This window comes from Coenobita brevimanus, chromosome 59 (assembly GCF_032717465.1).
Source record: "Coenobita brevimanus isolate Jiangsu-jjx chromosome 59, ASM3271746v2, whole genome shotgun sequence".
Classification (NCBI taxonomy): domain Eukaryota; kingdom Metazoa; phylum Arthropoda; class Malacostraca; order Decapoda; family Coenobitidae; genus Coenobita; species Coenobita brevimanus.
In genome coordinates this window covers 14,666,814-14,690,989 of record NC_137012.1, presented here as the reverse complement: position 1 = coordinate 14,690,989, position 24,176 = coordinate 14,666,814, and the positions used below count along the sequence as shown (strand labels likewise).

Here is a 24,176-nt window from a genome sequence, read left to right as displayed (position 1 = left end):
GTTAAGTAGTTTTGATGCTTGCTTTTGAAGAAAGTTTGATTTAGCAAGATTTAATACAGCTTTTGCATGATTTCTAGCAATTTTAAATTGGGAGAGTGATTCAGATGTTTTTGATTTTAAGTAAGAGTTATATGCTAATGACTTTGGGCTTTTGCTCTGGCACAGTTGCCATCAAACCATTTTGGAGAGTTTGATCTTTTAGTGAACTGTTGACTTCGTATGAATAAATCCATACCAGCTAGTATTAAGTCACAAATGTGGGACTGGGTAGAATTGGTATCACTAGAGAAGAAAGACTGCCAGGGAATGTCAGCAAGATAATTTCTAAATCCATCCCAGTTTGCCCTATCAAAGTGCCATCGGGTCACCCCGACAGGTTCAGAACGGGGAGGTGTGGGGGGGTTAACTAATGAGGCTTTCATGAGATTGTGGTCAGAGGATCCAAGTGGTGACAGTACCTCAATCCTGTATTGATCTGGATTATTTGTCAAGAATAAATCCAAGAGATGGGCATTATGGTCAGGATTATCAGGTATTCTGGTTGGCTGCTTTACCAGATGGGTGATATTAAACGATTCTGCAAACAGCTTGCACTCTAGACCAGCATCGTCAGTCCTGGCAGAATGCAATAACCATTCAACATTATGTACGTTAAAATTGCCCAGAATGGTTATTTCAATGCTAAGGGCAAGGTTAAGGTTACTCAACTGTGTGGATATGGAATCAAATACACTGGCTTCCAAAGAAGCATTGGGGGAGCGATAAACTACACAAATATATTTGGTAATATTTCGGCAATTTAGTTTATATAATGAGTAATCAAAACTGGATGAAGTGAAGTTTAAAATAGTGTCAACTGCATATTGGGATTTGATATAACAACAGGTGCCGCTAAGTTTATAAGGAGATGGTAACCGGGAAAACAAAATGGGGATATATCAGTAGAGGGTGAGATTTGTGGTTCTGTGAGGAAAAGGACCAAAGGGGATATGGACTGAAGGAAAAAATGAACTGAGTTTAAATGCTTGGAGCACAGCAAAGGCCTTCCAGGCATAGGTTGCTGTAAGCACTGCAATCACTTCTTGGTCGAGTGGCTGGAGGAACGAGGTTGTGTTCGGAGGCATGAACACAACCTTGATGATGGGCTGACGATCGATGAGGAGTGATGAGTGACCTGGCGCATTGTCTAAGAGAAGCAGGATCTTAAATGCCAAGTCACGCAGCTTGCAGAAATCTTCTGCTTCTTTGGTGAAGCACTCATCAAACCATACGAGACACAGTGTGCCCAACATCCACCCCATCTTGCTGACATCCGGCGCACGTTGAGCTTATCCATGTCACAATTCAGGTAGGTGCGCAGTTTCCCCACTCGTGAGATAACAAGTGTTTCATATTGCAGGTCCCAGAGGCATTACAGGTTAGTAGTAGAGTGAGTCTTTCCGCAAATGCCTTGCAAGCCCGGGCTTGCTGCTCATAACGTTTGATGTAGGTCCTTGTGGGCATTTTTTTTCCAAAAAAGCCCTGTCTCATCAGCATTAAAAATCTGGTCCTGGGTGTACCCACCATCTCTGATGACATCCCTACGAAATGCTGGGAAAGCAGAAACAGCAGAAACATTAGCAATGGCCCCCTCACCAGTTAAATTAACTCTTAATAAAAGAATTCAAACAACCCTTTGAGGCCTTAAAGGGTGTGGGGTTCTCCTGGTTTAGTAGTCTAGTTACCTCACTCTTTAAATGCTTGGCCTTGTCACACAGCATGGCGTCATCAGTAGCGATGTTTCTCTGTCTCTGCCTCTCAATGAACCAAAGTCGTTCCGTGGTCTTCCGAGCTGCATTTCTGATTTTCATTGTTGCCTGTCCTGTTGCTGTGGGGTTGCTCTTGACATCTGCCTTTACCTTCTCTCGGTCTTTCCTAATTGTCCTCATGAAGCTTTCATTCACCTTGTGCTCGTCTGCCATGTCAACTTGTCTCTTCCCACCCTCCAGCTCTCGAATTACTCTATCTCCACTTTCTGCCCATAGGAGAAGCACCATCACTTATTGGTCGGTTCCAGCTGACTGTGAGGCTTAACACTTACATAACAATGCCCTGTACCATGGGAGTAGCTACCTCAGATGCAGCCACGATGCTGGAGACCAAAAAAACAATGGAGAATGCCCCCACGGCCAATGGGAGCACCAAACACAGGGCACTGCTTGCCTGACGTCATCATGCACGACATTTGACTTTCGGCAGGCCATCTGAGCTCCAACACCCAACAACTTGCCACGGAATATCTGTTTGTGACCGTGGTATATATTTTTTGGTCACACTGTAGGTGACCACGTATGTACAATTCTGCGTTACTCGATACCACATTACAGGACGGAAGACTGTATAGGTGGAAAAACTAAGTGTTTTCTGACTTGCATGGTACCAAGTTATTCTCTTCTTCCATGGGTTATGTTAACCCCTGTTGCACTAATTACAACATATGAATAAACTGCCAGCCCTACCCATACTGTGCTCATTGTTTCATACGCGTTGTGGGGCATTCGGGCTGATATTACCAGTTAAAGGTAACACCAGTGGTTTGTATTCTGCTACCCCATGAAAGCACTTACCTAATGGTACATCATCTATCTATCTATCTATGGCCACATGCCATTATCCCCTAAGGGGTGGCCGTTTGACTTGAGTTAGTCATTTTACAGGGAGGGGCACTAACCCTCTGCTAACCCACTTGCTGACATGTTGCGAACACGTATGGGTTGGTTACTGTATATGGTTATCACAATCACACAGCACTGTAAATTAATTCCTGGGATCCAGGAAACCAATAGGCTTGTCACTCAGTGTAATGCCACCTGAAAAGGAATGAAGAGTAATAAAAATTGACAGGAAAGATGAAAGAAATAAGAGACAAGGGCAGACAAAGAAAAAGAATGAAGATAAAGGAAAAAGCAGGCAGCACCACATCAAGTGAGCAGATGATGGTCGCCACCACCTACCACAATGTAGTTATGGTAAGCCAAGAAAAATAACGACTAATTTGTGAAGGATTCATAGCAGTAGAAAATTTGAAGAGGCTGTACATCGTCACACTTGCTAAATCTGGGAATTTTATTATCTCAGTTAATTCTTCCATCCTTAACAACATACCAAGTAAGAGGATATATAAGGTATGATGAAATGAGGAAAAACAGACATCTGCACTGAACATTAACTGAATACACAATATCTGGTAACATAAACCCTCTCAGCATAAAATCACAGCTCAAAACCCACCATTAAACATTCTCATGATTTCACCCAAGCCAACTTTTCCCACTGTGTTATGCCTATTGCTGGTGACCCGCGAATACCTTTAGTGCTGCTCCTTATTTCTGAGCTATAAAAAGTGCAGGTAACTAGTTTTCCTCCAATCGGATTGAGCCGGTGAAGGGTTATATCCACGGGGTGGTTGGGGTTTATTGCTCACATAATGCCACTCAGGGATGAGTTAGGCTGGTCACTCTCATCTTAAATGCCAGGACCAACTTTCCTAGCCCCGGGCTCCTACGCCCCTCATGGGGCAAAATAGGATTTGATGATGGATGGATGGATGGGTAACTAGTTTTTTAAAAATCAGCAAAAGAAGTAAAATCCTATTATCTTAATCTACAGTCTGTTGTATGCAGAAAAAGAAAATGTAAGAAACATCCGAAGAGTATAACATTCTACACTTCACATACACAACTGCATCACCTTAAAAATAATTCCTACCATGCTACAATTCAGTCTTCTTGTTACTCTACAGTCTCACCACAACACTTACCATTTTTCTCATGAATCTGTACTAGTGACTTGAAGGACTGTTGAGCTCTGGCAAGACTGTACTGGCCCTGTTAAAAAAAAGAATACACTTAATGAATCTTGCATTTGACTTCCCACATCATGTAAACAAATTGTAGTTTATGCTGACGTTACATACCCATTTCCCAACACCAGAATTTGATGCATAGTATTAAATCATGATCAGGGATTAACTATTAATCCCAATTTGGGCTGAAGGTAAATACAGTACTATACCCCTTGACTTATGAGACATGTTCTTCAATTTCGTGATGTTAAGTGGTTCATTGCATCATGGATTCTTTATTTCTAATGACTACAAAAAAATATCTAGATGCAGTACAGACAAAACCCATTTCCACTGACTCCCTTCCTATATACAACAGACCTTAACTATAATGGAATAACTTGGGGGGGGAAGTCTGATCTGATAAAATCAACAGTCCCCCCCCCCAAGGCAGAATTTCATGCATTAAAAATATATATATATATATATATATATATATATATATATATATATATATATATCTATATACACTAACATATTCAAGTACTAAACATGAAAACTATACCCATTTTACACTAACTTGGCCTATATATATATATATATATTTTTTTTGTAGCTCATTTCACATCCTTGTCATAACACATCTTCATTACTAATACAATGTTATTATAGTCTGTTATTACAACTCAGCAATCACAACAGGGAGAGGGCAATTTCAAGCCAGGTTGGTGTAAAATGAACAGGAACATACGCTGTTATAGCTGAAGGATGCTTGGTGGCATTCGTAATGTCTTAAATCCAATGCCCAGTCTATACAGGTCCGTTAAACCCTACAGACCACATTTTTCTTAGGCTATTTTCCATCCAAGCTGCAATTCACGGACGATTTTTCAACTTTTATCGGGGTAAAATTTTTTTCTTACAGATCTGAAGAGCTTGAATTTACACACCTGAAAATGCCAATCTTAGTCCCCTAGGCGTAATGGTTGCTGCAAAACCACCCATCAAAATTTTAAAAGTCTTCCCCTTGTGGTAGGAGAGAAAACTGGAAAAAATCTGCAGAAACCTAATTTTCACAAAAGAACCTTGCCAAAATCAGTTAAATTAATGTAAAATATGTTTCTATTGATGAAACCAGGTGCAGGAGTCAGCATGAAAAAAAAAAAAAAAAAAAAAAAAATCGTAAAACACTATGAAACCAACATTCGGGAGAAAGGACAGGGAGGGCGGAAGGTGGAGGTAAGGTGGAGGGTCTCTGGTGGGAGTTACGGGGGAATGAGACACACCTCCAATGCAGTGGAGGTGGTGTGGAGGGTATTACAGTGGGAGGAAACACACACAAAGCGATCATGGCAGGGAAATTGCCGCGTCATTTGATATAAAAAAGGGAGGGAGGGAGGTGAAGATGAGGTGGAGAGAAGCAGGCATGAGACACTCCCTCATATGATGTAGATGTGGTATTGGTGAGTAGTTTGGATGGGAGGGGACAGAGCTGGCTGCATCCAATCAGCCAGAGGGAGGTGGAGAAGTGGCTGGAGGGGGGGGGAGGGTCCCTCCACAGACCTGGTGAGGGGATGGGATCTTCCTTTCCACCACCCCATCTCTAGTTCTGATTGGGTAGGAACCACTTACGTTGTAAAAGGGGCTGGCTTAGCGCTCAGCAGTTTTTGAGAGACCTTCTATGATTATCAGTCATAGGACTCCACGTGACAAATTTGCAAACTGATGATTGTCAGTCATGAGACTTTGGGGGTTAAAGCGAGGGTCTATACTTATCAAATGAATAAATGATCTCCAAGTATTGTTAGTAACATGTGTAATTATGTGGTGGCAACATAAAAATAATAATCTATCTATCTATCCACTGCCAGACCCCTCAATCCCGTACGGGGTGGCCACAAACAAATCGCCTCCACGTCGCCCTGTCCCCCACCATTTCACTGCCCTGCTCCCAACTCACACCCCCCTCACTCATATACCTCAATAATAATAATAATAATAATAATAATAACAATAATGAAACGGCACCTGGTGGTTTAGTGGGTAATTATTGCGCTCCAGTCGGATTGAGCCGGTGAAGGTTTATATCCAAGGGATGGTTGGGGTTGATTGCTCATGTAATGCGACTCAGGGATGAGTGAGGCTGGTCACTCATCTTAAATGTTGAGACCAACTGCCTAGCCCAGGGCTCCTACTCTCCTCATGGGGCAATGTAGGGTTGGATGATGGATGGATGGATGAATAATAATGAAATAATTAAAAATGGAATGAGTTGGTCAGTTTGAAAATACAAGCACATTCCATCTTTTATTTATTTATTTATTTATTTATTTTTTCAATATCTGATCATCAATGCGTGTGATCATATCTCCGCCTCTTGTACTTTATCATGCACTATCTTTTATTTCTGCTCGTCACAAAAGTATACTGTAATTATTTTCAGTGACAGACAGCTGGTGTGTCTGGGTTGACTGCTGAAATGCTGAGGGTCTCACGAGATAATCACAGACGTGGGGTTAGTTACTGACTTGATAAATACGATTATATATGTGCGTACTGTCTCAGATGATTGGCTGAAGAGTTTGATTGTAAATGAGTACAAGGGGAAGAGTGATGCCTCGGAAACACGAAAATATTAAAGGCATAAAACTTTTCGACTGGATAATGAAGGTAGTAGTAGCAGTAGTTGTTCCCTAGGCAGTCTGGCCAAACAGCCCCGAGTCCCTCAGGAAGGCCATGGCCAAGACCGGGCTTTCCCACAGAGCTCTCAAAGAGTGTATGTTGTGTTGTTGGCATACGTGATTGTATGCAATGCAGTCTTCCATAATGTACTTAATAGTATGGGATGCTGTGCTGCATCCTGGACAGGCATCAGCAACGGAGTCATCCAGCCTCTTCTGGTAGCTTAAGAGGGCTGGAAGGTGCCCACATCTCAGCCTGGCCAGGTGGGCCCTGTCCTCACGAGGAAGATAGGATTCAGAAGGGTGGATGTCAGGATGCCGTGCATGCAGCTGTGTGTTGTCTTTAAGTGACTGAATGGAGCGGCGAGTGATATGAGTGTGGATATGCTTTTGGAAGCTGGTCTGAGGTGGGCGAGGGGGGAGAGATGACAGTATTTGTGTATGGTATCGTGTGCTGGGTGTTGTTTTGATGTTCCTTGGTGTGGGTGGATGTGCTGCCATGTACTGTAGTGGATGTTGTGGGTTTGTGGAGGCTGCAGCAAGAAACTGGGTGCCTCTTGTGTCTAGGTGATCCCTGACTTTGAGGACTTTCATTTCTTGATGTAGGTGGTCTGTGGGTGTAGTAGCTGTGCACCCTGTGATTATTTTTAGGGCTTTGTTCTGTATGGTCTGTAGAGCGTTGTAGTGTGTTTTGGTGAGGTTGGAAGCCCAGGCATGGCTTGCATAATTCAGCACTGAATGTATGTATTGTTTGTATACTGTGGCGGTGGTTTCCTTGATGTGTCCAAATGTTGTATGGGCAAGTGACCTCAAAGCACTGAGTCTTGGTGTTATTTTATTTTTAATGTTTGTGATGTGTTGTTTAAATGACAATGATGTATTGTATGTTACACCAGAGAGTGTGTGTGTTTGGGGGGGGGGGTAGTGGAGTGTTGTTTATGGTGAGGTGTGGGATGTGACTGTGTTCTCCTGTCCAGTTTGTGAGAAGAGTCACTGTAGATTTGGCTGGGGCTATTTTGAGCCTGTTTGTGGTGAACCATTCATGTAGTGTGTTGAGGTAAGGTTGAATGATGTGTGCAGCTGTGCTTGCGTTTTGGTGCGTACATGTAAGTGTCATATCATCTGCATAGGAAGCTATGTGTATTTGTGGTCTGTGGGGTGTGGGTACGTCATGCATGTATAGGTTAAAGAGTGTAGGGGACAAAACAGATTCTTGGGGAACGCCATTTGAGAAGTTTCTGATGTTAGAAGACTGACTGGCAAATGTTACGTGTGCACATCTGCCTGCCAAGTAGTTTGCCAGCCATGTTTTTGTGTTATTGTGCATGTTTGTGTTGAGTATTTTGTTTGTGAGGTTGTGGCGGGGGATGGCATCAAAAGCTTTGCTAATGTCTACTGTGATTAGGAGTGTTCTGTGTGGTGGCCTAGCTGAATACATGCCATCAAAAACTCTCTGTGTAAGAAGGGTGTTTGTGGAATGTAGTGGCCTAAAGCCAAGTTGTGACTCGGCTACGAGAATGTGACGTGTTACTAGTTGTAGTACCAGTCGTTCAGTGACTTTAGAGGGTATGCAGAGGAGTGTGATGGGGCAATGTAAGGAGGGTAACGTGGGGTCTTTGTTGGGTTTAGGGATAGTGATGATATTGTCTTGCTTCCAGATGTTGGGTATTATGTTGTGTGAGTAGCTGTAGTTTGATATGTTGGTGAGTGATTGTATGCCTTGTGGTCCTTGGTGTTTAAGATGAATGTTGCTTACGTTGTCTGGTCCACAGGCAGATGAGTGCTTGAGGTTGTTAATGATGTGCTTCGTCTGGTTGTAAGTGAAATGTGTGTAGTCTGGGTCTGTGGGGAACTGTCTCTTACATCGGACGATACGTCGGTCTTTGGGATGGGGGTTTAGATGGCTGACTTGTGAAAAGTGATTGATGAGAGTGTTTGCTTGTTGTCTGTTTGAGGGTATGGTGTCTGTTGTTGTGATGACGCATGTGATTGTGTGGTGTTGCTGTTGGAAAGTGTGATGCTGTTTAGTGTTTTGTAGAGTTTACAGATGTTTGTTTTGCAGTCAAGTGTTTGGAGGTAATTTTTCCAGTTTAGTGTTTGCTGTTCTGATATTTTATTGTTTATCTGAGTATTAAGATCTTGTATTTGTTGTGTTGTGTCTTGTGTATGGGGTGTTGGGGAGTGTCACACTGTGTCCCGTTGTCTGACGAGGCCTTGAATTTCTGATGTGAAGTTGGGGTTGTGTCCCTTTCTGTTGCCTCTAGGGATGTGTCTTTTGTCTGTGTTTTGTATAATTGTATTGAAAATGTGCACAGCGGTGTTGATGCTTGTGATGGGTGGACTGTTTAGTGTTTCGAGATGTTGTTCTGTCTCAGTTACAAAGGCCTCCCAGTTGGCTCTCTTATAATTAGTGTATATGTGTTTGGGGCCAGCTGGGGTGATTCTGGTTTTGGTAGTGATGATGATTAGGAGCTGGGGTGATTCTGGTTTTGGTAGTGATGATGATTAGGATGTGATCAGAACCTAGGGCTTTGACCACTCTCTATGATGTAGTGGGGGCAAGGTTTGGGGAGCAGAAGGTGATGTCTGGAGATGATGGGAGGAAGAGGGCTCAGGGTTGAGACCAAAGTGGGTAACCCGGTTTTACCCACCCGGGTTTTTTCAGTAAAACCCACTTGAAAAAAACCCACTATTTTACCCACTTTACTGGGGGGTTTTTAAATAATGTATTTAATACCAAATTCAGTTTTTTCTTATTAATTGGTTATATTTTTACACACAATATCAGAAGTAAATAATAGCTACTTAATCCTATTCTATTTCACTGGTTAAAAAAACACACCATCATCCATCCATCATCCAATCCCACATTGCCCCAAGAGGAGCGTAGGAACCCGGGGCTAGGCAGTTGGTCCTGACATTTAAGATAAGAGTGGCCAGCCTCACTCATCCGTGAGTGGCATTATATGAGCAGTCAACCCTAACCATCCCTTGGATATAAACCTTCACCGGCTCAATCCGATAGGAGCACAATAATTACCCACTAAACCACCAGGTGCCAAAATTTGGTTATATGGTTACCACCCAGCATAGTAAATGGTTTCCAGGTGTACAGGAAACCACTTGGCTTGTCAATCAGTGTAGAGTCACCCACAGGCAGAAGGAAGAGGAAAGAATGAAGGAAAGAAAGAGGAGGGAGTGTAAAGTTACCTGTACACAGAAGGACAAGGAAAGAATTAAGGAAAGAAAGACAGAAGAGGATGGAAGGAAAGAAGGATGAAGGAGATGAAAGGGCAGACATCCGACAGCAGCACTACATCGAGTGAGTGGATGGTGAGCGCTCCCACAACATCACCAAGTATTTATAATATTTTGGAAGCATAATCTCAGTGATTTAAAAAAAAAAAAAAAAAAAAAAAAAAAAAAAAGCTTATTACATTTCTCATCACCAACATAAGTAAAACATGCTCTTTGCAAATATGAATGTCATTCTTTATTTCAAAACTGTTCATAATACTTCTATTTCTCTAATAGCTTTTATAACCATTATCCTCTTCTTTTGCAATGCTAATACTTTTGTGTCGCAGTAAATTATGGTTCTTGTCATGTTACCCAACCAAAATAATTCCCCCCCCCCCAAATAAGAATGCAATTCTTTGCCTCGGTGATAAAATAAAAATGACACTTCACTTCTAAATGACTTACCAACATGAAATAGTAGTATTTCCTGAAAAATAATAACAGAATTCCTTACTGCAGTTTCAAAAAATCAGGTCAAAGTTTTCTTCATCTTAAGAATATTTTTACACTGCTTTCCTTATCAGCAGATTCAGTTTTTATACGTCGACATGTAATGTGGTGAATACAAACTTTACAGTCAGCACTACCTGTCTCAAATTTTAAAAGTTTTAAATTTAAGTGTAAAATCGTTTTTGACAGATGTGGTTTTTAGTTTTATTTACGATTGGGGTAAATTTGTTATATACAGTAACAGTAATCACTGCTGGAGTTAACTTATACTATATGTTGTCTCATATCATTACCAAATGTCAATAGTCTATAGAAATATAAACATTTGCTTTCTGTTTAAAATAGATATAAACATTTGCTTTCTGTTTAAAACAGATGTATTTTATAGGCTTAGGTATTTGGTTACCAAAGGCTATTACTACTTTTAAGATAATGTGTGAAATCACTTATGCAACTGAATTTTCAATAATAATTATTTAGAAGATTGAGTAGTTGCAAGGAGAGTGGAAAGGTTACAAGAGGATGAGAAAAAGGCAGAGTATAAGAGAGAAGTGGAGGAACGATTGGGCAAATATGAATTGGAGCAGATGGGAGACGTGGAAGGTATGTGTAAGATATTTACAAAAGAAATATGTGCAGCATGTGATGTGGTGTGTGGAAGGAAGAGAAGACGGAGGAGAGTGCAAGGAACAGCGTGGTGGACTAAAGAGGTGAGACAGGCTGTGACACAAAAGAAGAAAGCATACAATGAATGGATGAGAAATAGGGGCGTGGAAGAAGTTGAGAGGCGGAAGAGAGAGTTATGTGTGGAAAGGAAGAGAGAGGTGAAAAGATTAGTAAGAGAGAGTAAGAAGAGAGTGGATGAGGAATTTGGAAGGAATTTGAGTGTAAAGTGGAGGGACTGTAAGAAAATGTTCCGGAGAGAAGTGAAAAGAGTAAGACAGGGTGGAAGTGAAGTTAGCAGGGGAGTGAAAGATAAAAATGGTAGATTACTAGTGGAGAAGGGAGAAAAAGTGAGCAGATGGAGAGAACACTTTAAGGAATTGCTGAACGTAGAGGATGGAAGTAATGCGAGTATAAGTGGCTGGGGAATGGCTGGGAGAAGGAGGGAGGTGAGAAGACAGGAAGAAATCAGTAGGACAGAAGTTGTGGAAGCAATGAAGAAAGTTAAATCGGGGAAAGCCCCAGGAATTGATGGAGTGTGTGGTGAAATGCTGAAGCATGGGGGAGAGATAGTAGTAGAATGGATGTGGAAGATGTGCAGATTGGCCTGGGAGGAAGGTAGAGTCCCGGAGGATTGGAAGTCAGGTATAATTATTCCCTTGTACAAAGGAAAGGGGAAAAAGAAGTGTGTGGTAATCATAGGGGCATTTGTCTTCTTAGTATAATAGGAAAAGTGTATGGTAGGATACTTATAGACAGAGTGAGAGAAAGAACAGAGAAATTAGTTGGAGAAGAACAGGGAGGCTTTAGGAAGGGAAGAGGTTGTGTAGATCAGATATTCATTCTTAGATCTTTAGTGGAAAAGTTTCTAGAGAAGGGAAAGAAGTTGTATGCGGCTTTCATGGATTTGGAGAAAGCATATGAAGCAACGTTGGGTCTGGTTAGTACTTGGATGGGTGACCGCCTGGGAACACCAGATGCTGTTGGCATAACGTTCTCCCTACGTGTCGAGTGGGGTTGGTGGAGGATTAGTGCCCCTCCCTGTAAAACAATTAACTCTAAGCCGTTGGCCACCCCGTTTGGGATACATGGCATCTGGCAATGAATGAATGAAATGAATATGACAGGGTGGATAGACAAGGATTGTGGAAAGTGTTAAGAATATATGGAGTAGATGGGAAGTTGTTGAATGCTGTGAAGAGTATGTACGATGGTGCGAAGGCTGCAGTGCGTGTGGATGGTGAACTAAGTGAATTTTTCTCTTTGAAAGTTGGTTTGAAACAGGGATGTGTCATGTCTCCATGGTTGTTCAATGTGTACATGGACGGGGTAATAAAAGAGGTACAAGGTAGGGTAGTGGATGTTGGAGAGAGGATAGTGTTTGGAAACTCCCTGTACTGTTGTTTGCAGATGATACTGTGTTGTTGAGTGAAGACGAAGGGGAGCTGCAAGGCTTGGTGGATGAGTTTGAGAGTGTAAGAAACGGAACCTAAAGGTGAATGTAGGAAAGAGTAAAGTGATGGTCTCTGAGAGAGGTGAAGTTAGTGAATGTACGGCGAGGTTGGATGGTGAGGAATTGGAAAATGTGAGTACGTTTAAGTATTTGGGTAGTGTGATGAGTAAGGATGGAGGTTTGGAGGGTGAAGTTCTTGAAAAGGTACAGCAGGGAAGAAAGGTTTCTGGTTCCTTGAAAGCAGTGATAAGAAACAGGGAAGTGAGCATGGAAGTGAAAAAGTTACTACATGACAGTATTGTGATACCAACTCTAACGTACGGAAGTGAAGCTTGGACATTGTTGGAAGGACACAAGTCAAGAGTGAGAGCAGTGGAAATGAGTTATTTAAGAGGAGCCTGTGGAGTCAAGTGGAGAGACAGGCTGACGAATGAGGATATAAAGGAGCGTTGTGGTGTGGATGTGGATGTGATAGGAAGCATTATGAGGAACACACTGAGGTGGTTTGGCCATGTGGAGAGGATGGAGGGTGAAAGACTGACGAAGAGAGTGTATATGAGTGAGGTGGAGGGGGGAAGAGGGAGGGGGAGGCCGAGGATGAGATGGAGGGATGGGGTGGAGAGGTATATGAGAGAGGGGGATGTGAGTTGGGAGCAGGGCAGTGAAATGGCGGGGGACAGGGCGACTTGGAGGCGATTTGTTTGTGGCCATCCCAAACGGGATTGAGGCGTCTGGCGATAGATAGATAGATTGATAGAGAAATGCAAGTATATAATTACCAAAGAATGGAGAGTAGAAAGACAAATGACTCCTGCTATTGTGTAGTGTGAACTGATCTTTGCCAGCTCATGAGTTGTGCAGTGCTCTCAAGCCTCTCATGTTGAAGCACGTTTTGCTGTGTAGCAGGCAGCCCAAGGATAACAGCCAAAAAGGTCAAAACATGATTGTGTTCATTTCCCTCATTCAAAAAACTGTGTAAAAAATAAGATTTCATTGGGCTATTCATAATTATGTATAGCGGACACATTATTTTATTTGAATTTATGGTAAACTTTGAAAAAACCCACTATTGCCCGGGTTTTTGGGGGTATTTTGTGAAAACCCCCGAAAAAACCCAGGTGGATTGGGCTTAAAAAAAAAAAAAGAAAAAAGTGTGTTTTTTGCCAACCCATTATTGATGTGGGATATGGGTATGATGGTCTAGACTGTTTAGTATGAATAGATGATCTGTCTGGGATTGTAGTACCAGCCCTCTGTCTGTGTCAGGGTTGTTGAAGGTAATGGAGAGTTCTAGAATGTATCATTAGAGAATGAGTGACTACTGTATTTTTGAGATGTAGTTTGGATTTATGCCAGGCAAAGGGACCACTGAAGCTGTATTCAATGTTCAACACCTTCAAAAAAATATATAGGAAAGAAAAGGAATCTGTACTTTGTTGATCTGAGGAAGGCCTTTGACAGAGTCCCTAGGCAGGTGGTGAATTGGCCTAAGAGAATGCTTGGGATCGAGGAGTGGCTGGTTAGAGTGGTTATGCCTATGTATGTGAGTGCTCACACCCAGGTAGGAGTGAATGAAGATTTGAGTGATGAGTTTTCTGTGAATGTTGGTGTGCATCAGGGGTCAGTCTTGAGCCCCTTGTTGTTTAACATGGTGTTTGAAGCCCTCTCACATTACTTCAGAAATGGACTCCCATGGGAGATGTATGCTGATAAATTGAAGTTGATTGCAGAGAATGTAAGGCAGGCAGAGGAAAGATTTAGGAAATGAAGAGAAGGTATGGTATGAGGTACAAGGGCTTGAGAGTAAATGCAATAAAGCAAATGTTTCGGTATCTAAGGCTGGTCGTGGTACTGTCAAAGAAGAGTGAGAGTGACCATGTGTGGTTTGCCACAACAGCATGGGAAGTAATTCCATCTTGTGCACTGTTTGTGGTAAGTGGGTGCATAAGAAATGCAGTTATATTAGAAGCAGACTGCAAGATAATGCTGTGTCGAGGAGAGCATGTGGAGACTGTCAGGAGGGAAAGGACTGATCTTGCTGGTGAGTCTCTCAAGTGTGTGGAAGAGTTTTGTTATTTGGGAGACATGTTATGTACTGGAGGGGGGGCTGGAGCTAGCTCCATGGCAAGAGTGAGGAGTGGTTGGAAGAAATTCAGGAAGCTGTTGCCTCTCCTGACACTGAGAGGGCTCTGCCTCCATTATAAGGGATCTTTGTATGTGGCATGTTTTAAAAGCGTAATGCTGTTTGGCAGTGAGACCTGGGCAGTAAAGGAAGAGGATATTCATGGGCTGAAAATACAGAAATGACAATGATTAGGAGGATGTGCAGTGCATCCTTGAGCGTGAGTCCTGGGGGAACTAGGTTTACGGTAGAAGAATTAAGAGGTAGGATGGGACTGAGTGTATTGATGTTGTGATGAGGTGAGGTAGAATGAGGTGGTTTTGGCATGTGGAGAGGATGGGAGATGACTTGGGGGAGGTGGTGGCTCAATCTGTAGAGAGTTGGCCTGCAGTCCTAACGGATCCTGGTTCAACTCCCACTGGGGCAAGGAACAGTTTATGGATCTGCATTTCATAAAAAGTAGACTTACTGATCTACCAGAAGACCCGCCGACATGTCGTAAAAACACCCCCGCTATAACCAATATATCAGTCCTGTATGAGACAGCCCTAGCACGTATTCAATACAGAAATACCTTAACTTACGAACATAATTGGTTCCAAGGGGCCATTCGCAAGTTGATTTTGTTTGCAAAATGAAAATCCCTTACAGTACTACACATACAACATAAAAAAAACATTGTACAGTCATTACTCGTTTTACGATGATTCGGTTTACAATAATTCACTACAACGATAATAGAAAAGTTCCACCCCAAAATTCGATTAACAATAAATTTCCTGCTATAACGATTTTGCCATCAGAAAACGCCAGGCACAGGCGTAGGTGGAGACACTTTAGCAGTCTGGTGCACTAGCCCTCACTGCCTCCCACATGCTACATTCTGCCTTCTCTATTGTACGAACAGTTGACTTATTCACCCCAAACATACGGTTCTGAGACAATTCACAGGCGTAGATGGAGACACTTTAGCACAGTCTGGTGCATTAGCCCTCACTGCCTCCCGTATGCTTCGTTCTGCCTTCTTTATTGTACGAACAGTTGACTCACCCCAAACATACGGTTCCGAGACAATTCACCGTCGTCAATTCACCATCAAAACATGGACGAGTCCCCGTCAGGACAATTCGTACCCTGGACGATTCCCTGTCATTCTATAAATATACTTATTATTGATTAATACTTTAATTAATTTTCAGGGGGATTTTATAACTCATATAAGTAAAAAACTAGTGTACTGTACTAGCTAAATAAACTGGTATGTAAATAAATGACGGGGAATTGTCCTGACGGCGAATTGTCGCCGACATTCCTTCCCTAAGTTTGTCCAACACTTTAACTTTCTCTGTCAGTGACATCACTTTACTAGTCCGTTTTGGTGTGTTACCACATGCATCACTAGCACTACACTAAGGCCCCATGTTGGCAAACAAGGCAAGCAATCACTGGAAGGCAGAAAATAAGCCACAAATAATGATTCGCCAGTCATGCATGGTTCAACCGTCAGATTCAAACTGGCTGTGTGGTGCATAGTAGACCAGGGTTGCCAGGTCAGAATCTGCCAACCAGCTGAGTTCCTCCCCAAACCCGCCTAATCTCGCCAAAATGTCATCCTTCTCACCCGCCCAATCACAGACTAATAATATTAGGTTTACAGATGAGCAACAAATAATATGAAAAATATTTATATTTTATACAAACTTCATGCATTAGCAGCACCTTAGTTATATATTATGTTGAATGGGAAAAAATTATTTAACGTTAAATGAATGCTAAGGATGCCTGCATCAAAAAGTGTTCGTGTGGCAGAAAAGGGAAGAGTATTTTCTTATGCTTTTCTGTTGCACAGTGATCTTTCAAATCTGCATGGTAGACTCTCGGGATTGTTTTACAGAATTTGCGAAATGCCTTTGTTTCATCACCTAGGACACTGACAATCTATTCTTGCAATCCATTTTCTTTTTCCCAGCTTTTATTGTATTTTCTCTGTTATACTTTGCATATTTACCCATTGTCTTCCCAATTCCACTATCCAGCAAAACTCCCTTCACCGCTCCCTGACTAAAACTGAAATGCAGCTACTCTTATTTTACCACCACGGCATACATGGCCCCCAGGCCCTTGTGACCTGTGTTTGAGTGTGGATTAGGGGAGTCATATCCCGAGGGACTGCTGGGCCGGATGCTAATGGTTTGGTCAGTTCCACCCACCACCTGCCCTCTTGACCTCTCCGGTCACCCTCGTTTTTGCCAAGAGACGAGAGTTACAGTAAGGTTAATTTAGCAAATGACCTCGTCCGCTGAAGCCGCCGAAAACCTGCCAGTTAAGATATAAACTTGCTCCAAAAAACGCCCAACCGCCAATGTTAAATTTTACCCGCCAGCCTAAATTAAACTGTGCCCAATTTCGCAGAAAATCCGCCAACCTGGCAACTCTGTAGTAGATCAACCTCCCACCCACACCCACCCACCCACACACACACACACACACACACACACACACACACACTTAGAGGAATACAATATATGGAGAAGCGACTGAAATTTAAAAAAAGGAGGAGGAATTATAATATTAACTAAGAAAAATCTAAAAGTCAATGAAATAAAACTAGATATACCATCACAAGTAGAACTGATTGCAGTAGAGATCAACACATCTGAAGGGAAAGTAATTGTAGCCAATTTGTACATGCCACCCAGATCAAACACATGGGAAAGAGATGAATATGAGGACCTGGCAGAGAGTACAATTCAGAGTTTAAGATCATTACTACATAAAATGGAAGAGAAATCGGAAAGAATTATACTAACCGAGGATTTTAATACAAATATAAATTGGAATACGCTATTTCCGGGAATGCTCGTCGGCGAAGAGGTGAAGGTGCAGCCTTATTCTTTACCAACATCCGCGGCCTTACCACAAATTTAAACTCAGTTCATTTTTTCCTTCAGTCCATATCCCCTTTGGCCCTTTTCCTCACAGAACCACAAATCTCACCATCTACCGATATATCTCCATTTTGTTTTCCCGGTTACCATCTCCTTATAAACTTTCGAAACAAGGGCGGCACCTGTTGTTATATCAAATCCCAATATGCAGTTGATACTATTTTAAACTTCACTTCATCCAGTTTTGATTACTCATTATATAAATTAAATTGTCAAAACATTACCAAATATATCTGTGTAGTTTATCGTTCCCCCAATGCTTCTTCGGAACCCAGTGTATTTGATTCCATATCCACTCAGTTGAGTAACCTTGACCTTGCCCTTGGCAATGAAATTACCATTTTGGGTAATTTTAACATACACAATGTTGAATAGTTATTGCATTCTGCCCGGACTGACGACACTGGTCTAGAATGCGAGCTGTTTGCGGAATCGTTTCATCTCACCCAGCTGGTAAAGCAACCAACCAGAATACCTGATAATCCTGACCATAATGCCCATCTCTTGGATTTATTCTTGACAAATAATCCAGATCAATACAGGATAGAGGTACTGTCACCACTTGGATCATCTGACCACAATCTCATCAAAGTCTCATTAGTTAACCCTCCTACACCTCCCCATTCCGAACCTGTCAGGGTGACCCGATGGCACTTTGACAGGGCAGACTGGGATGGATTTAGAAATTATCTTGCCGATGTTCCATTGCAGTCTTTTTTCTCTAGTGATCCCAATTCTACCCAGTCCCACATTTGTGACTTAATACTAGCTGGTATGGATTTATTCATACCAAGTCAACAATTCACTAAAAGATCAAACTCTCCAAAATGGTTTGATGGCAATTGTGCCAGAGCAACAGCCCAAAAGTCAATAGCATATAACTCTTACTTAAAATCAAAAACACCTGAATCACTCTCCCAATTTAAAATTGCTACAAATCATGCAAAAGCTGTATTAAATCTATCTAAATCAAACTTTCTTCAAAAGCAAGCATCAAAACTACTTAACAACCCTAATGACAATAGAATATTCTGGTCAACTCTTAATTCTTTCAATAATAACTTTAACAAGTCATCTTCCATTCCCCCACTAAAATCTTCAGATGGAAATATTACAAATGACCCACGTGGGAAAGCAGATATCTTTGCTAATACCTTTGCAAGAAACTCTACCATAGATGATACCAGCCAGAATGTCTCAGTACTGGAACTTGATTCTCCCGAAATTGCCCCACTTAAAATACAGACAAGATTTGTAAAATCCATCCTAGACAATTTACCTACCAACAAAGCTCCAGGTCCAGATGGAAGTCCGCCAATTGTTTTGAAAAAGTGTTCCCCTGAACTTGCCTCTGTCCTAGCTAAATTATTCAGACTATGCATACGTACTTCTTTATTCCCAAATTCATGGAAAGAAGCCAATATCCACCCAGTTCCGAAGGAAGGAAGTTCATTTGACCCCTCCAATTACAGACCAATAGCTGTCACATCTTCTCTTGGTAAGGTATTTGAAACTTTAAATAATAAGCATATTGTTAAACATCTTGAATCCAACAACTTAATTAATGATAGACAATACGGTTTTCGCCACGAAAGATCCACCATTGACATACTCAACCTCTTAACTCATACCATCCATCAATCAATTGATCTTTTTGGAGAAACTCATGCAGTAGCTCTTGATATCTCTAAAGCTTTCGACAGAGTATGGCACCGTTCCCTGCTTTCCAAACTCCCTTGCTATGGACTAACGTCTTTTGTTCCTTTGATTTCTTCTTATCTTAGTGACAGGAAAATAAGAGTAAAAGTAGATGATGTATATTCGAATTTCCACTCAATTAACGCCGGCGTGCTGCAGGGATCAGTTCTGGCGCCAACCCTATTTCTGGTTCATATTAATGATCTCTTATCTGTTACTCACAATCCCATTCACTCATATGCAGATGACTCAACACTACATAGTTCATTCACACTCCGACATCCATTTACAAAGTCTAATATCTCTACCTCTCAACTCAGTACAGCCATCTCCATAAATCAAGATCTATCTACAATCAGTGAATGGGGACAAAACAACCTTGTCTCTTTTAATGCTAGTAAAACTAAATACATACACTTTACTAATAGACAGATATTGCCTGATTCGTACATTACCTTCAGTGCTACTAATATTCCCATCTCCAAAAGTATTGAAATTCTTGGTGTCTCACTTAACAGTGCCCTCAATTGGACCTCTCATGTCAGATCACTTGCTAAAACCGCCTCAAAGAAACTTGGATTATTGTACAGAGTCCGTAACTTCTTCGCCGATGAGCAGTTAGCTATAATTTATAAAAGTCATGTGCACTCTCAGCTTGAATATTGCTTACCCTTGTGGAATGGTTGTGGAGAGGTTGCATTAAGACAACTAGACAAAATTCAGAATAAAGCTGTTAGAATCATTAACAACCCTGCCATTACATATAAACTACCTCCCCTGCAAGTAAGAAGGAATGTTGCCTCCCTTGCATTATTTTACAGATATTTTTTTGGCAAATGCTCAGACGAAGTTGCGTCCATGATGCCACCTCTCCATGCCTTCCCTCCTGCTACACGGGCATCTGGTAGCGCTCATGACTGGAATGTCACTCAACCATATTGCAGAACTTCTGCCTATCAGAATTCTTTCATTCCCCGAACTGCATCTCTCTGGAACTCGCTTCCCCAGAGTTGTTTTCCTCCAAATTTCAACCTACAACTGTTCAAGTCTAACTGTTACAGATATTTTATGAACAGAGGACACCAGTAATCTGGTGTATGGATTATTTTTTTTCTCCATTTGTTTTTCCTTCCTCCGTTCTGTTATTTAAAAAAAAATATATACATATATATATATATAATTAGCCAAGAAAGCTGTTGGGACCAAAAGCTCCTGGATCTCGTGCAAGAGTTTTTCCTAATGCAACATGTGAGGGAAACCACCAGAAAAAGAGGACTTGATGTACCTTCAGTGCTAGATCTAATATTTACTAGGCAAGAAAATGATATTGACAGTTTAATATATCACCCTCTACTCGGCAAAAGCGATCATGCAGTACTAAATTATAACTTCAGGATAGCATATGACATAGTTAACAGCAATGACAGTTACAAAAAGAGCCTAAACTAAAAAAAGGGAAATTATCAAGACCTAAAGAAATATTTCTTAGAAGTTGATTGGGAAAATGAGCTTAGAGGACAAGATTTATATGCTGTATATAAAAAATTATGATTTTTATGAAGTAGGAGTCCAGAAGTGCATCCCACAGCACAAAGAACCAGATAAGAAAATACAGAAATAAATACAGAATGTAAATATCAAAAGAAAGAAGAGATTTGTTGTGGAATAGATACAGAAGACACAATAGTGAAAGGGCGTATAATAATTACAAACTGGCAAGAAACGACTATACAAGAATAAGGAGGGAAGCCCAAAAACAGTTTGAGGAGGATATAATAAATAAAAGTGGTGATCAACCAAAGCTGTTTTACAGCTACATCAGAAGCAAAACCAAAGTAAAGGATATAACACAATCCATTACGGACGAGGGAATCACTTATACACAAGAGAAAGATATTTGTGAAGCACTAAATAAGAATTTCCAATTAGTTTTTACAGAAGAAAAACATTTTGAGAGGGACTATGTGGAACATGCATGTCCACACATACTACCAGATATACAAATAGCAGAAAAAGTAATACAGGAGGAGTTAAGTAGATTAGACAGAGGAAAAGCAAGTGGTCCTGATGAAATTTCATGTTGGGTACTACGAGAATGTGCAAAGGAGTTAAGTAAACCATTATTTTTAATTTTCAAGAAATCCTTGAGTCAAGGTAAACTACCTGATATTTGGAAAAAAGCAAATATTGTCCTCTTATTCAAGAAAGGAAATAGACAAATTCCACTCAACTACCGACCAGTATCAATGACCAGTGTTGTAAGCAAGGTATTAGAAAAGCTTGTAGGAAAAGCTAGGGTAAATCATCGAGAAGAACACAGTATGATAACAGAAAGACAATTTGGTTTCAGAAAAGGAAAATCATGTGTTACTAATCTGTTGAGCTACTATGACAGAGTAACAAACACAATACAGGAAAGGGAAGGATGGGTGGACAGTATCTATTTAGATTTCAAGAAAGCTTTTGACACAGTACCACACCAAAGACTTTTATGGAAACTGTACCATCATGGAGGAATTCGAGGCAAACTGTTTTGTTGGATGCAAGACTTTCTCATAAAAAGAGAAATGAGAACAGTACTAAGAGGAAACTACTCATCATGGAAAGAAGTGACTAGTGGAGTACCACAGGGATCAGTGCTGGCACCAATCATGTTTTTAGTGTATATAAATGATATAAACAGTAACACTGGAAATGAGAGCTATCTGAATATGTTTTGCAGATGATGCAAAAATACAAAGGAGAATTACTAACACAGACTCTTGTAAAGAGCACAAGAAGAATTAAATAAACTTCATGAATGGAGTAGTATATGGCAAATGGAATTCAATGTGGACAAGTGTCATGTAATCAAGTTTGGTAAAAGTGGAAAAAGACCTGATTGGGATTATAAATTAAGAAATAAAACCCTATACACATCAGAAAGAGAGAAGGACCTAGGTGTGATTATCAATAACAGACTATCTCTGGCTGACCACATCAGCGAGAAGGTACGGAACATGTATACACTGCTTGCAAATATGAGAATAGCATTCACATACAGAAATGAAGACATGCTAAGAAGGATAATAACATCATTCATTAGACCAACCCTGGAATATGCATCAGTAGTCTGGAGTCCTCATCTCAAAAAACACATAGACAAGATTGAAAAAGTTCAAAGGGCCGCTACAAGATGGATACCAAGCTTAAGGGACCTAAGCTACGAAGAAAGACTAAATAAATTGAATCTACCAACACTACAGGAGAGAAGGAAAAGAGGTGACATGATAATGTTATATAAGTGCATATCAGGGAAGGAGAAAATAGACATAAATGATTACTTAACATAAGGAGAAGCATCAGCAAGAGGACACTGCAAAAAACTGCACAAGGAGAGGTGATAAAGACGTAAGGAAATTCAGTTTCCCAAACAGAGCAACTGATCAATGGAATGCCCTACCGAATGAAATAGTGTGTCGTTTCGTTTCGTTTCGTTTTTAAAGGCTCCAACATGCTTGCATGTGTCGGCCTTGGTCACCTAATGGCGGCTCTCCACACTGCACGATCCATTGCAGCCTCCCTGTTCAGTCCCTTAACCCTAAGGTCACACTTAATGACCTCGTCCCATGTCTTTCTCGGTCTACCCCTCCCAATCCCACCCCCAATATTAACACTTGTCACCTTCCTCACCCAATTATCATCCCCCATCCTCTCCACATGTCCAAACCACCTCAATCTACCTCTCCTCATCACAACACCAATACACTCCAGTCCCATCCTACCTCTCAACTCTTCCATTGTAAACCCAGCCCCTCCAGGCCTTGGACGCAGGGACGCACTGCACATCCACCTAATCATTGTCATTTCTGTACGTCTGAGCCGGCGAATGTCTTCCTCCTTCACTGCCCAGGTCTCACTGCCATACAGCATTACACTCCTAACACATGCTGCATACAAAGACCCCTTAGCACGTAGGGAGAGCCCTCTCAATGTCAGGAGAGGCAAGAGCTCCCTGAACTTCTTCCAACCACTTCTCACCCTAGCCACAGAGCTAGCTCCAGCCCCACCTCCAGCACACAACATGTCTCCCAAATAACAAAACCCTTCCACACACTCAAGAGATTCACCAGCAAGTTCAATCCTTTCACGTCTGACGATCTCCACCTGCTCACCCCGGCACGCCATACACATAAAATCAGCATTATCTCGCAGTCTACCTCTGATACCACTACATCTCTTATGCACCCATTTATCACACACACTGCACAAGATGGAATTACTTCCCACACCCTTGTGGCAAACTGCACATGGCCACTCTCCCTCGTCTTTGACAGTACCGCAACCAACCCTAGATATCATCACTTTTGTTTTATCTGCATTTACCCTTAAACCCTTTTGCCCCATACCATCTCTCCACTTCCTAAACCTTTCCTCCGCCTCCCTTTCATTTTCTGCAATCAACACCAAATCATCAGCATACAACAACTCCCACGGGAGTCCGTTTCTAAAGTCACGTGAAAGGGCTTCAAGTACCATGATAAACAACATGGGACTCAAGACTGACCCCTGATGCGCACCAACATTCACGGAAAACTCATCACTCAAATCTCCATTCACTCTCACCTGGGTGTGAGCACCCACATACATGGCCATAACCACCCTAACCAGCCACTCCTCCAAACCAAGCTTTCTCATTGCCCACTTCACCACCTCTCTAGGGACTCTGTCAAAGGCCTTTTCCAAATCAACAAAAACAAAATAAAGATCCCTTCTCCTACCAATATATTTTTCCTGAAGCTGTCGAACAATGAATATGGCATCAGTGGTCCCCCTACCTGGCATAAACCCAAACTGCATCTCATCAATATTCACTCTTTCTCTAATCATACCTTCTAAAACTCTCTCCATTACCTTCATTATCTGATCTAAAAGCTTTATACCTCTATAATTTCCTCTTTCCAGGGCATCACCCTTCCCTTTATACACATTTACAATTATACTCTTCAGCCAATCTGGGACAACACACTCATAAATAATCCTGTTTATCAGGTCAGTG

General features: G+C 41.5%; 1 protein-coding gene across 2 annotated transcripts in view; it reads right to left on the bottom strand.

Annotated features, from left to right (window-relative positions):
• Window positions 1–24,176, bottom strand: part of LOC145402799 (ubiquitin-conjugating enzyme E2 Q2) — a 395,651-nt gene that overhangs the window by 55,827 nt on the left and 315,648 nt on the right. For both annotated transcript variants that reach the window (XM_080274696.1, XM_080274697.1), the window contains one exon: window positions 3,800–3,866. In XM_080274696.1, coding sequence (XP_080130822.1) covers window positions 3,800–3,866 — 67 coding nt within the window. The remainder of the gene's footprint in view (window positions 1–3,799; window positions 3,867–24,176) is intronic.